The sequence below is a fragment of the Heloderma suspectum genome, chromosome 5 (assembly GCF_057233095.1).
Source record: "Heloderma suspectum isolate Gila_16-S chromosome 5, 16-S_ref, whole genome shotgun sequence".
Lineage (NCBI taxonomy): Eukaryota > Metazoa > Chordata > Lepidosauria > Squamata > Helodermatidae > Heloderma > Heloderma suspectum.
This window is the reverse complement of record NC_139462.1, coordinates 143,561,950-143,575,902: the sequence shown is the minus strand read 5'-3', so window position 1 is coordinate 143,575,902 and position 13,953 is coordinate 143,561,950. Positions and strand designations below refer to the sequence as shown.

Genomic DNA, 13,953 nt, shown 5'->3' with positions numbered 1-13,953 from the left:
AAGCCAAGGCTGGAGTTCAAATCGCTGGAAGAAACATTAACAATCTCCGATATGCAGATGATACCCCTTTGATGGCTGAAAGTGAGGAGGACCTGAGGACCCTCATGACGAAGGTGGAAGAAGAAAGTGCAAAAGCTGGGTTGTAGTTAAACCTCAAAAAAACCAAGATTATGGCAACCAGCTTGATTGAGAACTGGCAAATAGAGGGAGAAAACGTGGAGGCAGTGACAGACTTTGTCTTTCTAGGCACAAAGATTACTGCAGATGCTGACTGCAGCCAGGAAATCAGAAGACGTTTACTTCTTGGGAGGAGAGCAATGACAAATCTTGATAAAATAGTTAAGAGCAGAGACATCACACTGACAACAAAGGTCCGCATAGTTAGAGCAATGGTATTCCCCGACAGGAAGCTCTGGCGTGGGCTGGTCCATGAAGTCACGAAGAGTCGGAAGCGACTGACCGAATAAACAACAACAACAACAATGCAATGACATGGTAGGCCAAGGGTCTTTCCCATATAATCAATGCCCTGCCAGGCCAGAGGGTGCTGACTGGCTGGGAAATACTTGGCCATGCCTCACATGTGCATCACTCAGTTATGCACATGTGAGGCCTTGCACTGTGGGATGGCAATATACATTGTTGCAAGCATGTGTGAAGGAAGCCTCAATCTAGGTGGAATACCACAGCAATCTGAAGGTCTGTACTCTGTGAGCCATTTCACAGAGCTGTATGCACTGTGCCCTTAACAGCAACCCCATAAATTCTGGATTCTACCAAACCAAGTTCTGCACTCCACACACACACACACACACAAAGGCCAATGACATATGCAAATTGAGCACAATTTCTGAGTGTGCACAAAATAAGAGGAACTAATAAAATCATGTTCCAATTGTCAGTTATGCAGAATATATTCTGGCTTTGTTAGTCATAATGAAGGGTAAAGGAACTATGCAGAACACTGAAGTATCTCCCCAAACTACTGGGACTCTTTTTCAGCCTTCTCAGTGACATCTGAGATTTCAGGAGACATTTTCAGTCGTATCTCTGCAGCTGCAATGCTAGAATCTTCACTTTTTATTAAATGACAGCTGAGATACTCTGCAGCATGAACTTTGGCCCAGTACTTTTTCAACATATGCACAACTCTAGCTATTTCTTCACAAATACACAACCATAACAGTAACACAATAGTAACTGTATCCACAGGAACATAGGAAGCTGCCTTAATGTCAGGTCAGACTATTTGCCCACCTAACCCAGTATTGTCCACTGTTCTCCAGGGTCTCAGGCAGATGGTCATTCATATTACTTGCGACCAGATCCCTTCAACTGGTTTGCCAGGGATTGAACCTGGGATCTTCTGCATGCAAAACATTCTGTCTCCCATCCAAAGCTTGAGGGTCAATTTGGATAGTTGACTAAAGAAGCACTGATGTTTCTGGATCCCATAGGAACAAAGGAAGCTGCCTTATATTGAGCCAGACCACTGGTCCACCTAGCCCAGTATTGTCGACACTGAATGGCAGCATCTCTCCAGCATTTCAGGCAGGAATACTTCCAGACCTACCTGGACATGCTGGGGATTGAACCTGCAACCTTCTGCACGTGCTCTACCACTGAATCATGGGCCCTGATCATCCCCACTTCTAACCTGACATCCCAAAGTGGGGAACCATGGTTGGATCCAATGGAGCCCTTGTGTGGGTGGCCCAGACCCACCAGTGGCAGCATGCATGTGGCCCATACCACTGGCGGCCACAATGTAGCACTTCCGGGGACAAGTGCAGAAACGCTCATTTCTGGAAGGGGTGCGACTTGCACCCTTGGACCTGCCCCACAGTGTGCAACGTGCACCGCTATGTGCTCAGTATGGGTGAGATCTGTGTTCTGTTCCTTCAGATGTCCTGTTAGAAGCAGGGGTTCAGATGCAGAAGTAATGCGCTTCTTCAGTTTCAGCTTCTCCACACCATTACAGGGCCTTAGAGAAAAGCCATTGAACGTTATTTGGTTATAAGCAACCTTGCAAATGCCCTCTTAGTTTGATTCAGATTTCTCCTTTTTAAAGTTTCAAATGTTTAGGACCACACCAAACTCAATATGACAATACTAAGGTAGGTTTGTCAGTGAATCCCCCACCTAGCTACCAAACAACCTGTTAAAACAAGAGATACGCAAGCCCAGACCAAGAAAGAGGGTGGCAAACAGTAGTATTTAACAAAGAACAAAGAGCCTTTGTCCTTATATAGAAGACAAAAGAACAATGTGTTACTTTGAACACACAGCCTGCTCACGGTGACACTGTCATGGAGACCCAGTGCAGTTTGCTCTCTTGCTTATGTATGTTGTTCAGTCGTTAAGTTGTGTCCGACTCTTCGTGACCCCATGGACCATAGCACGCCAGGCCTTCCTGTCCTGCGCTCTCTCCCGGAGCGTGCTCAAGTTCATATTCATTGCACTGGTGATGCTATCTAGCAATCTCATCCTCTGCCGTCCCCTTCTCCTTTTGCCTTCAGTCTTTCCCAGCATCAGGGTCTTTTCCAGGGAGTTTTCTCTTCGCATTAGGTGGCCAAAATATTTCAGCTTCAGCTTCATTATCTGTCCTTCCAATGAGCACTCAAGGTTGATTTCCTTTGCTCATGTATACGAAAGTATTAAGTGACAGTTCTAACTCTCTCCATAAAATAGTTTAATCAGCACTTGGGCACTTACTAGCCCTTATTTCTTAAAGTACATGACATCCTGTTGGAGTCTCACTGCATCATGGGAGATACATAAGACAGTGACCGTCCACTGCCAAGTCAATTCGGAGCAGATCCATATCTGTATCCCGGCCCAATATCAGCTAAATAAACCACTGTTATCAAGTTGGCCAAGTTCACAGCCTGTTATATGAATGCACACCAGACACTTTTTGTGACCAAGTTTCATTTTTCTGGGCAGATGTTATTTTTAGAATCCTGCATATCTGTGGATGAATTTATCATTAGTCCTGTGCAGACATCAGAACTGTAGCCTATGAGAACTGGACTACTGCTGCCCTTCCTCATGCCTATAGCACGTCCTTCCCATCCAGTTGATTTCATATTTGTATAGCAGCCTAGACACACAGGATAGGATCACGACAAACTGCTTGCACTTAGTCCCCCCTAAAATCAATGGAAAGCAAGTTCAGTCATGACTAACTTGTCTCACTGATGTCAATGGGACCTAGGTTTTACAGGAACATAGGAAGCTGCCTTACGCCGAGTCAGACCCTTGGTCCATCTAGCCCAGTACTGTCGACACTGACTGGCAGCGGCTCTTCAGGGTTTCAGGCAGGGGTCTTTCTGAACCACACCTGGAGATGCCAGGGATCAAACCTGGGACCTTCTGCATGCAAAGCAGGTGCTCTGCCACTGAGCTATGGCCCCTCCCCTTGACTAAATTAATCTGGATCCAGCCCACAGAGTTTAGCACACACAGGTGACAATCACAGAATCAGAGAATAGTAGGGCTGGAAGGGGCCTACAAGGCCATCGAGTCCAACCCCTGCTCAGTGCAGGAATCCAAGTCAGAGCATCCCTGACAGATGGCTGTCCAGCCTCGTCTTCAATGCCTCCAGTGTGGGAGAGCCCACCACCTCCCTAGGTCATTGGTTCCATTGTCGTATTGCTCTAACAGTCAGGAAGTTTTTCCTGATGTTCAGCCGGAATCTGGCTTCCTGTAACTTGAGCCCATTATTCCGTGTCCTGCACTCTGGGATGATCGAGAAGAGATCCTGGACTTCCTCTCTGTGACAACCTTTCAAGTACTTGAAGAGTGCTATCATATCTCCCCCCAGTCTTCTCTTCTCAAGGCTAAACATGCCCAGTCCTTTCAGTCTCTCTTCATAATGCTTTGTTTCCAGTCCCCTGATCATCTTTGTTGCCCTCCTCTGAACCCTCTCCAGTTTGTCTGCATCCTTCTTAAAGTGTAGTGCCCAGAACTGGACACGGTACTCCAGATGAGGCCCAACCAATGCTGAGTAGAGGGGAACTAGTACTTCCCGGGATTTGGAAGCTATGCTTCTATTAATGCAGCCCAAAATAGCATTTGCCTTTTTTGCAGCCACATCACATGGTTGGCTCATATTCAGCTTGTGATCTACAACAATTCCAAGATCCTTCTCACTTGTAGTGTTGTTGAGCCACGTATCCCCCATCTTGCAACTGTGCATTTGGTTTCTTTTTCCTAGGTGCAGAACTTGGCATTTATCCCTATTACATTTCATTCTGTTGTTTTCTGCCCAGCGCTCCAGTCTATCAAGATCACACAACTTGAACACCTCAGTTTTATGACCCAGGTCCCTATCAAAACAATAAACTGAATGAGTGAACAGCAGGCAGGGATGGGATGGTCCAGTATGGTCCTGAACCCTCTTTGTGCATACAATTTGGATAGGTGCATAGCCCAGGACTGATGATTCATTTAACTGCAGACATGCCCAAGGGCAATAGTAAGAAAACCACATCTGTCCATAAAAACTGAATTTCTCCCCCAGCCCTGTTAAAATCATTGCCTTGATGGGCTGTGTGTTTCATGCACTGAACATGCAGTTTGACATGTTTTACCATATTCATCCTCCATGACTACAATAACTTCCACAGAGGTACCACCTACAAATGCCATTCCAAGGGCTTCTGGTTCCCATGGATTCTTGTTTGCAGATGGGAAAAACTATTAGAAAAGTAGAAGAGTTTATATTGCACAGGCCATATTGAAAGAGCCATTAAAAACATCTTATTCCTTTCAGTCCCACAGTGCTGCTCATCTGTGCCCTTCGAGGTGATGTTTTCAAATACACACCCAGCCTTTTTAATAATGCTACACTTATTTGTAGACCTGGAGCTGAACGGGAAAAGAGCTCTCCAGGCTAAATATTTATTGAAGTGTAAAGCCTCAGGGGAATGTGTTGTTATTTTTCCACGTCAATAGCAGCTGTGTAGGTCTCCAGAGAAACACAGCAGCGCACTGGGAAAGCTTTTATCCAGTGAGAGACAAACAGATGTATTGCCTGACCAGGCTTTCTACATAACTTTGTTTTCTCAATTGCTAGCAAGGCCCCTGCTCTTTAAACAAGTTCTAAAATCGTTGAATGCTTTCTGATAAAGGGGATGGGTAACTAGGGTTACCCAGTCAAACCATCAGACTGATTTCTTTTCTTTTTACCCCTCTTTCTCTTTTCCCATCAGACAATTTGGTTATAAAACTGCAAGGGAAATTGTCCAAACCAGCTTCTCTTCCAATTCTAGTATTAAAAGACCCACAAATTTAATCCTAAATTGAGTGACTTTTCAAGTCAAACTACTTCAAGTCCTATTTGCCTTCCAAAGCAGCAGTTTTCCAATAACCTATGGTAACCACTTCTATTAAAATGTTGCCCATGTTTCTTCAAGTTTCTTGAATTAGTGAATTGCTTGGTACTGGCAAATTGGGATTTCTTCTCCTGTTATGTTTACTATTGTTTGTTACAATCAACAGCACCTGGTGTTCTAGATCCGTCATTGTGAGGATCATCAACCTATAAATCTGACTTTATTATCGTGAGCCCCTTTGGAGAACTATTTCAGCTGAAAAGCAGTACACAAATATAGAAAAACAAATGAAACCATGTACAATGCAATAGCTCCTGTATTTTTATGACATACAAATGACTCAACTTGCTTGAGAAAAATATTGGCATGTAGACGGATGCACTAACAGCTTCCATATGAATAAAGGAGAACTTGCTTTCCTCCAACGGTGCCATTTAGAACAGGATACCGTTTCCTGGAATTATGGTATCCCCTAGTTTCATTAAGTTTATGTGAAGTCTAATGAGTGCATAGTTAGTTACAATACACCCTTCACTTTTTTGTTTACGATTTCAGAAGGATTTCAGAGGCCTACTTTCCAATGAGGTAACCAACCTCTGCCTGGACTGTTCCCACTTCAGACTGCAGGTGTGGGCTTGCATGATCAAATGCTCATCCCCACCCCACCCTGGGTTCCTCAATGACATGTCATTTCTATGTAGAGGGATTTTATGTATGTATGTATGCATGTATTGAGAAGCATTCAACCATATGCACTCCCACCTGCAGTCTGAAGCAGTACATATACAGATTTACCACAGTGGTGAGAACCAGGCCAAGCACAAGCCCAAAAGACATAAACCAGCCTTGGGAATGGATCAGGGAACAGAATCAGTGAATCAGCAATCAATGCTAAGAGTTCACTGGGGAAGCCAGAGAGGCAGATGCAAGCTGGAGAGCTCAGAATAAATGGAACAAGCATTTGTTTGGGTCAGTCCTATGAATACGAGGTGAAAAATGCACTATGAAAGGTCTGCAATGCACACAAGCTCCAGGTGTTTGGGGTGTGTGGGAGGGCAGAGAGAACAGCACAATAACCATGCCTAAGGCCAGTTCTTCAGAGGAGGGAATGTATAGCTATTTTAGAAATGGAATATATCTCACACTCACAATTGTCAGACATCTGAGAAAAATGGTTAGCTTTATTAGTACAACGTTGACATGGTCGTGTTACCAATCATCCCAAAATGGATGACGGATCTAGAATGCCCTCACAGTGACAGATCTAGAACCCCAGGTGCTATTGATGGGAAATACAACCAAGTCTTGAGCTTGTAACAGCTCTGATTCACAATACAGATGTTTTCCCCTCATGTGAACCCAGCAAAGACGCACACACCCAAGAAAGGAAGGATGCTGAAAGAAGTGTTGAAAGAGGAGGGAAACTCAGAAAACTGCCCTCCTAGTGTGATGGAGGGGAGGCAAGTATGACATCTGCCTAAACAGCAGTATAAATTAAAAGACAAATTAAAATACCTTTTCTGGGATGGTTGCATTAAGGCAGAAACTTTATCATCAAAGAATTTCTTCATAGCAAATCTGTCTAGGGCTTGATCTGCACTGTTGTGAGAGAAAGAGAGAAAATGTAAGTCTTTTGGGGGAGTAGCCTTGGAAATGCAGGATGTTACACTGTGAATCATGCTAAACAACTGAAGAATGTTCTCTGTTAATTGGCAAATTAACTCAGTTCCAGATCTGACAGGGGCGTTAATATTTGAATGTGGATTTTTTTTAAATTACAATAGTTGCTTTGGGAAATTATTCTGTTGGAAAAATGACTGATGAATATATTAATTAAAATGCCAGTGCTTCTTTCCCCATCTCATCAGAATAAGCCAAGCCCTTATATTGAGGAACAGTGCATGAATCCAACAACATTATGCAAAATTTGCCCTCAAAGGGGCATCTGGCCCTATGCACCTTTAAAAAATCTTGCTGTGAAATCTGAAAATTGTTTAAAATTAATTATGCTAAGTTGGCTGAAGCATAATTAATGAGGCTGTTAACTGGCTGTTAATCCACTAGATCTACTTTTGCTTTAATTGCAGAATTGAGATCGGAGTACTACACAACAAACATTTCCTTTCCTGCTTTTCCACTACATAACCTCTACAAGGCACTGTGGTGTAGTGCAATAGTGCAAATACACAAATGAAAAATGCATTTTCTTTAGCTTTCACAATTAAATGCCACATTTACCCTGCTCTAAAAAAAACACAAACTAAAAGTGCTGGTTAAACACCGAAGCGAAACTGGAGAGTCATTTCATTTTTTATATTTCTATACCACCCCATAGCCGAAGCTCTCTGGGCAGTTCACAAAAATTTAAAACCATTAAAATACATTATATAAAGTATAAAACCGCGATGTCGTGTCTTAAGAATCCATAAACAACCATGTGTAGGGAATGATGAGATCATGATAAATGCCTCGTGTAGAAAAGCCCTTATTTGTGTTTATAACTGAAGCCCCATAAGGTTTGAGCACAAAAACACTTCTCCCTCCACTGAAATGTACCATCAATTCAACATTTATTCTGAAACCAACAATTAAAACAAACCATTAGTCCAGTATCCGGTGTAGGCTTGCCATATTCTTCCTCACAGAGGGTAAAATCCAACGTAGGTTCAACTTAGCATAGACCTATTAAAGTGAATGGGACTTAAGCTAGTCATAACTAACTTAAGTCCCATCTATTCCAATGGGTCTACTCTAAGTAGGACTTATGTTGGATTTTTCCCATAATCATCTTCTGCTTTTAATAGCTATATGGCAGGGGGAGACTCAGCATTTGCACCCTCTTCCCTGTAACAGCGCTGCATTAAACAAGTTAAGTTCCATCTGCTGAACTTCTACTTTGTCATACAAATGCCAAAGTCATAAGAGCATGCTCTGAGGCAACTTCTGAGTGCTCCTAGGGAAAAAGGAAAATTATAAGGCCAGTGAATTGTCTGGGAACACCCCATGCTGCAGCACCACTAAGTCTAACCAGGCATGGACCAGGTCGGTCCTTATGACTGGGAGACCACTGAGCACTCCCCAACATTTAAAAATGAAAAGAGAAATGATTGAAAACACTATATTCTCTGGGCTGATTCAGTTGTTATCCAAAAATGACAAAAAGAGGATGCAAAAGGGACTTGGCTATCCTATTTTCACACTTCTTACACAGTGACTTGCGTATCACATCCACATTCTTAATGTACAAACTAGCTCATGCATCTCTCCATACGGGAGATAAACAAGTCATTATCCAGAAGTGTGGAAAGGGGATAGGCAAGCTATTTACACATCGTCTGGCTAACATCCTAAACTACTCCATGCCTTTCCAGGGCTAGCTTTCTGGATGCAACTCAGAGCTTGAGGTAGTATCTCTTAACTCATACTGAGTATGCCAGTATTCAGCATTCATATAGGTTAGAAGACATCTATTAAAGAAAGCATTGATTCCCAGAATTTTGAGACAGATAACCAATTCTGGATCATAAGGTTGCCTTCCAACATGCCATAGCACAGCTCTAGCCAAAACACAAGACACTGTTACCTCTTACTTTTTAAAAGGGCTTTTGTTTTATTTTTGGTTTCTTGCATAATAATTAAACAAATGTACCACCTGGTACGGTCAGGTTGTAATCAGAACCACCTAGTGCTTCTGAACTCCATATTAGGAAGTTCTCATTGTAATTGGATGGGGATAAGGTTCTTCGTGTTGTAGTGGCATGCTGAAGAATACTGGGTCCCTCCCATGGATAACTTCTGCTATAATGTATATTCAGCTGTTTTTCAGCAAATAGCAGCCAACTGTGCTGTCCCTATATGTGCCACTTACCTACATGCTGTTTTCCCCACAGTATGTACCTGTTCAGGCTTACATTCCAGATGGAATTCACAAACTAGAATGAGACAGGGAGTCTCCCCCCAGTGAAAATAACAAGTGAACTCATCTGTAGTGTCACAACTTTATATCCAGGCAATTATGTTTCCATGGGTCTTTATATATAGACTATCACCCATCATTACGATAAACAGGAGAGCAGCAGGTATTATGCAGGGCGAAAGTTGCTCTGCATCCTTTCCAGATACTAGGTATTCCATTGTTTAGGGCAAAGGGCAGGTTTTGCCCAACTAAACTGCATCCCAGATTGCGATCCACTGACTTTCTTCTACCAAGTTCAAAAGGAACCACTGAGGACCAAGCTCAACCCTATCTCCTATTTGTATGCATAGCCCTGCCCTGGATTCCGTTTCTTGGTCATGCTAGAGCATGACAAAGAGACAGAATCCATGAACTGGCTATATGGAACAGAACAATATCTACATGCTTTCTCTATCATTCTTTAGCAATTTCCAAAGGATCTTAGGGCACCTTGATTGAAGGCAGCCTAGGAAGAAACCATGCAGTCGATAACATTCCTGTCTTGACCACTTCATCCTTTAAACACATGCAAGGAGTATACATGATTCGTCTTACCTTGCAGACACGTGTGTGAAGTACATATATGATGATATCACTACTCCCATTCTTCCTTTGCCACCCTGTAAACAGAAAAACCAATTGCATTATATTTTCTTTCTTACTCTGGCAGGTTAACAAAACCCTAAAGTTCACTGTATCCCCTCACTTTTTAATAACTGCACATAATGTTTTCATTATAGATGGAGTTTTAATATCAAAACAAAGCTATAAATTATAGCAAAGAAAACCAAACACAGCTTCAGAAGCAGTATTCTGACAGTATTTTTCTTCTTTTCTTTCTTTAGCTGTTCTTAGACAAGCCTAGGCACCTTTGTAATTTCTGGCATGATGTGCTATAAAAATAGATATTCTGGAAAACTCATGTATTCCAACAGGTAGTATTAGACATTTTCTTCTGACACCTATAATTTATAGCAGTGACTGCATTTAATGAGCATTTTCACAATATTTCAAAATCTTATTAAAATCTATGACATGCAGTCAGCACAAATTACCAATAGGTAATTCCCACTAGTCATAACTTGTTTCAGAATTATTCAGCAAACTTATTAAGCAAGGATGTAGTGGGAAGCTAAGTTGCTTAGAAATGTGGATATATTTGTTAGGAAAAGAAAGAAAATGATAACGAGCTGCTGCTTGGCTATTACAAAAAACACTGAGGGATGTATTTGACTTTGCTTCAGTATTGAGATTGGAAAACTAATCTAAGGGAGGAGCTGGAGCTCAGCTGTATACAGGCTGCTAGCAGGCTCACAACCCAATCTAGCTGGGTTCATGTGGATATGTGTTAATTGTATTCAGAAATCCAGCCCTCTGGGGTTCCCCTAAGGGCCATGCCCCCCTCTCCGCCATCTATCCTAGCTTTAACATGGTTTCCCCCCATCTGTTAAGGTTGAAATGCCTCTCCTACGGCTTAAGTTGCTGGCAGTAAGAGCTTTAAGCTGGTATTTTTGCTATTTTGGCTGCACCCCATTTGGCCTTTGGCCTTACCCACTACTAGAACGTAGCCCCTGAAAGCTTCTCTGAAAATGAATTTGCCTCTCGGGCTGAAAGAGGTTCAACACCCCTGGTATAAAGCAATGTCTCACATGTGAGGACTACACACACAGCTGCCATGTTTTGAAAATCCATGGGTCTCTTCTTTCCTTTTTGAGGGACATGGGTGGGCAGAGAACGGTTTTGGTAGCTTATTTCTTTCTCCATATACACAATGCAGCTGAAGGCTTATTTTACACAACGCCTAAGATCTCAGGGCCACCCCACAACGGACACAGGATGGTGTCTCATTACAGCATAAAAACATTTGAAAGCACTACAGGGACAGCTCACATACTCTGCAATGGATCACCACCACATGCTGGGAGTCACTGTTCAACCAGGTCTCCATAGCCTTGCAGATGGTGCACATTTTATTAAGTGGTGGGGCATGAAGGTCAGGCCAGCCCACATCCATAATCTGGAATAGAATAAAATAAAGACGCATTACATATAGGTTTATAAAGGCAGGGTTGTTGTGTGTTTTTTTACTATGCACAGAGGCTGGGATCCAAAGGGCCATACGCACATTAGTGTCAGGTGCCCCCCTAGCTGCCTCTTTAAGCCCCCTCCAATAGCCAACTCACGACACAGACGCAAGGGTTTCTTTCCAAGGCTTTATTCCTTTACAACTTAATGACTCTTTCAGATGCTAATCACCAGCGACTAAGCAAGGAAACACACTGGGGTAGTTAGCAGAGTAGCCTAAGTTCCGGGTAAGGCAGTTGGTCCCCGTTTGAAGAGGAAGAGCGGGAAAACTCTGAACTTATGGGCTATGGAGAGGTTTTCCCTCTTACCCGAGGATCCTCGGGACGCAACAGTTGTTTTAGTGCCAAGCGGGCAGAGCGCCGCCTCTTGGCACCCTCCATCAGGCGCCGCTCCCTCCATCTCCGCCGAACGTCCAGCAAGATCCCATCCCCCGCTCTCTCACTGCTAGGGTCACTATCTCTCTCAGGAATGCAGGCAGGAGGAATCTCTCCCTGCCGCTGTGCCTGTGAGAGATGAGCGAGCTCCTCTCCCACAGGTGGTTGGTCCTCCTCAGAATCAGAACTACTCTGGGGCTCTATGGGCTCAGTATCCACCCTGACAATTATGACTTTTCAGGTATCCCCCCAAATCCCATGCTGTGTGCAAGGATGATGCCAGAACACTGGCAGACTGTTCCTCCACTTGTACACAGACCTCTCTGGATCTTGGCCATACACAATAATTGTGCATGAATTGCAAACAACTTCCTTGTCATCCCCTAATGTTAAACACCTGGGCTACAAAGAGCAATAAGCATTATTTCCTTACTTAATAAGTCCTTTGTTCTCTTTTGAATAAAATATTGCAGTCTTACTTTTTAAAAAAATATAGCCTAAATAAATACCTTAGTAAGTATACATAAAAACTCCTCAAAACTCAGATGCTTTGTTCGCATTTTGTACCACTGACATGATTAGGTGCCAAGGGAGGGGTGGCCCGGGTGAGGTTTGTGATGAAGGATATATGTTCACAATCTGTACAACTCCTAAATTTCTGTTCAAGCCCCCACACTTCCCATCCCAAAGCTGGGAGTCGTTACAAATTAAAATACATCCGGGGTGGGGCGGGGCGGGGCAGGGGGACCCAGGAACTCTGCCAACAATTTAGAGGTAGTTTTATAGGGCCAGCCACTGTTTAAATAAAAATTTTAAGCTGTTGAGAATTCTACATTAAAGCCATTTGGTCTTATGTACAAGCATTAAAAATATAGGACATGACTGAGGCTATCCCTCTTGTGGGCAGAGGGGAACCCCAAGAACATTCTATTGAGGTATAAGCCCCGCCCACCTCAGCAGCCCATGCTACCACTGGGCTGGGCATGCCACAACATGCCAGCAGACCTACGCATGAACTACAAGGGAGCCTCGTGTTACCAGAAATGGCCGAGAGTGTTGTTGTGGATGCAGCACCAAGCAGCAGCTGCATACACAAGCTGCTGCTCTGGTGGGAAGGGCCTCTATAGTGGCATAGTGGAAAATTTTGAAATGCACGCACTCATCATGACAGTCCCCGTAGCCACACCCACAAGGAAAATCCAAGAATGCTGGAATCTCTGTTGATCCATCCTCTTATATATGGCTTTTGAAGGTCTTTTGTCAAGTGAATGGGTCTTAATTATGCATTCAAGACCAAGCCAGCCCAAAATACTTTGCATTACAGTGGAGATAGCTCACAATAACACACTGTCATTGGGAAAATCCATTTTCCCCCAGTTACTGTGAGGATTGCAACTACGCTTAGAGGGAGGTGGCGGATGTCATCATCCCTGCTAATCAAAAAGTCCTGGCACTTCAACCCTGTGAGCCCTGGCTCCATTCCACCACTGACACCTATGGGGATCTCTTTCCTGTGCACAAATCTTCACACAAAAGGGCACACGAAAGATTTCTTCATTGATTTAAAAGTGGGGGAAATGTCAGTAAAACCATCCCTAGCTAAAATGATCCCCAGTTATGAAACTAATTTGTTTCTGTTTCATCTCCTTTTTCTAACTGAAACATCAAAGATGATGAAGATGTTGATTATGATTTTACAGAAAATATCAGAATTCATAATTTGAACTGGGAAAACAAAATAAATAAGTAAGGGGGAATCGGAAAGAAAACATTGAATTTTAGAGCCTGTAAACTAATCTGCAAGTCAATGCAAATTTTCCCGATTTGAAAAACTCAGATGTCACAGAATCCCAAGTATAAAATAACAAAAAGGTATTGAAATGCCCCATCCAACTCAGTGCACCATAAACATTAATTTTGCACTGATTCTTACACTGAACTGAAGTCTCGGGAACAGATGAAAGAAAGCTGAACATATGCTTTAGAATTGGGAATTCAGTCAAATATCAGCTTGAGGGTGCTTCCAGACAAGGCTTTAATTATGCAATCACCCTGCCTCATCCATGGAATTTTACAGATGATCCAAATGTCCTTGTTTTCCATTTGTAACCTTGGGTGTTTGCCCACTGCTTCTTCCACCATTTTTCTTATCACACACACACACACACACACACACACAAAATCTGCTAAGGAAGGAAAG

The 13,953-nt window shown here is 43.0% G+C and overlaps 1 protein-coding gene across 7 annotated transcripts in view; it reads right to left on the bottom strand.

Moving 5' to 3' along the window:
* The window catches only part of TNS3 (tensin 3), a 321,108-nt gene that overhangs the window by 117,658 nt on the left and 189,497 nt on the right, over positions 1–13,953 (bottom strand). For all 7 annotated transcript variants that reach the window (XM_084857723.1, XM_084857721.1, XM_084857725.1 and 4 more), the window contains 3 exons: positions 11,189–11,311; positions 9,850–9,914; positions 6,855–6,938 (listed from right to left, as the gene is read on the bottom strand). In XM_084857723.1, coding sequence (XP_084713849.1) covers positions 6,855–6,938; positions 9,850–9,914; positions 11,189–11,311 — 272 coding nt within the window. The remainder of the gene's footprint in view (positions 1–6,854; positions 6,939–9,849; positions 9,915–11,188; positions 11,312–13,953) is intronic.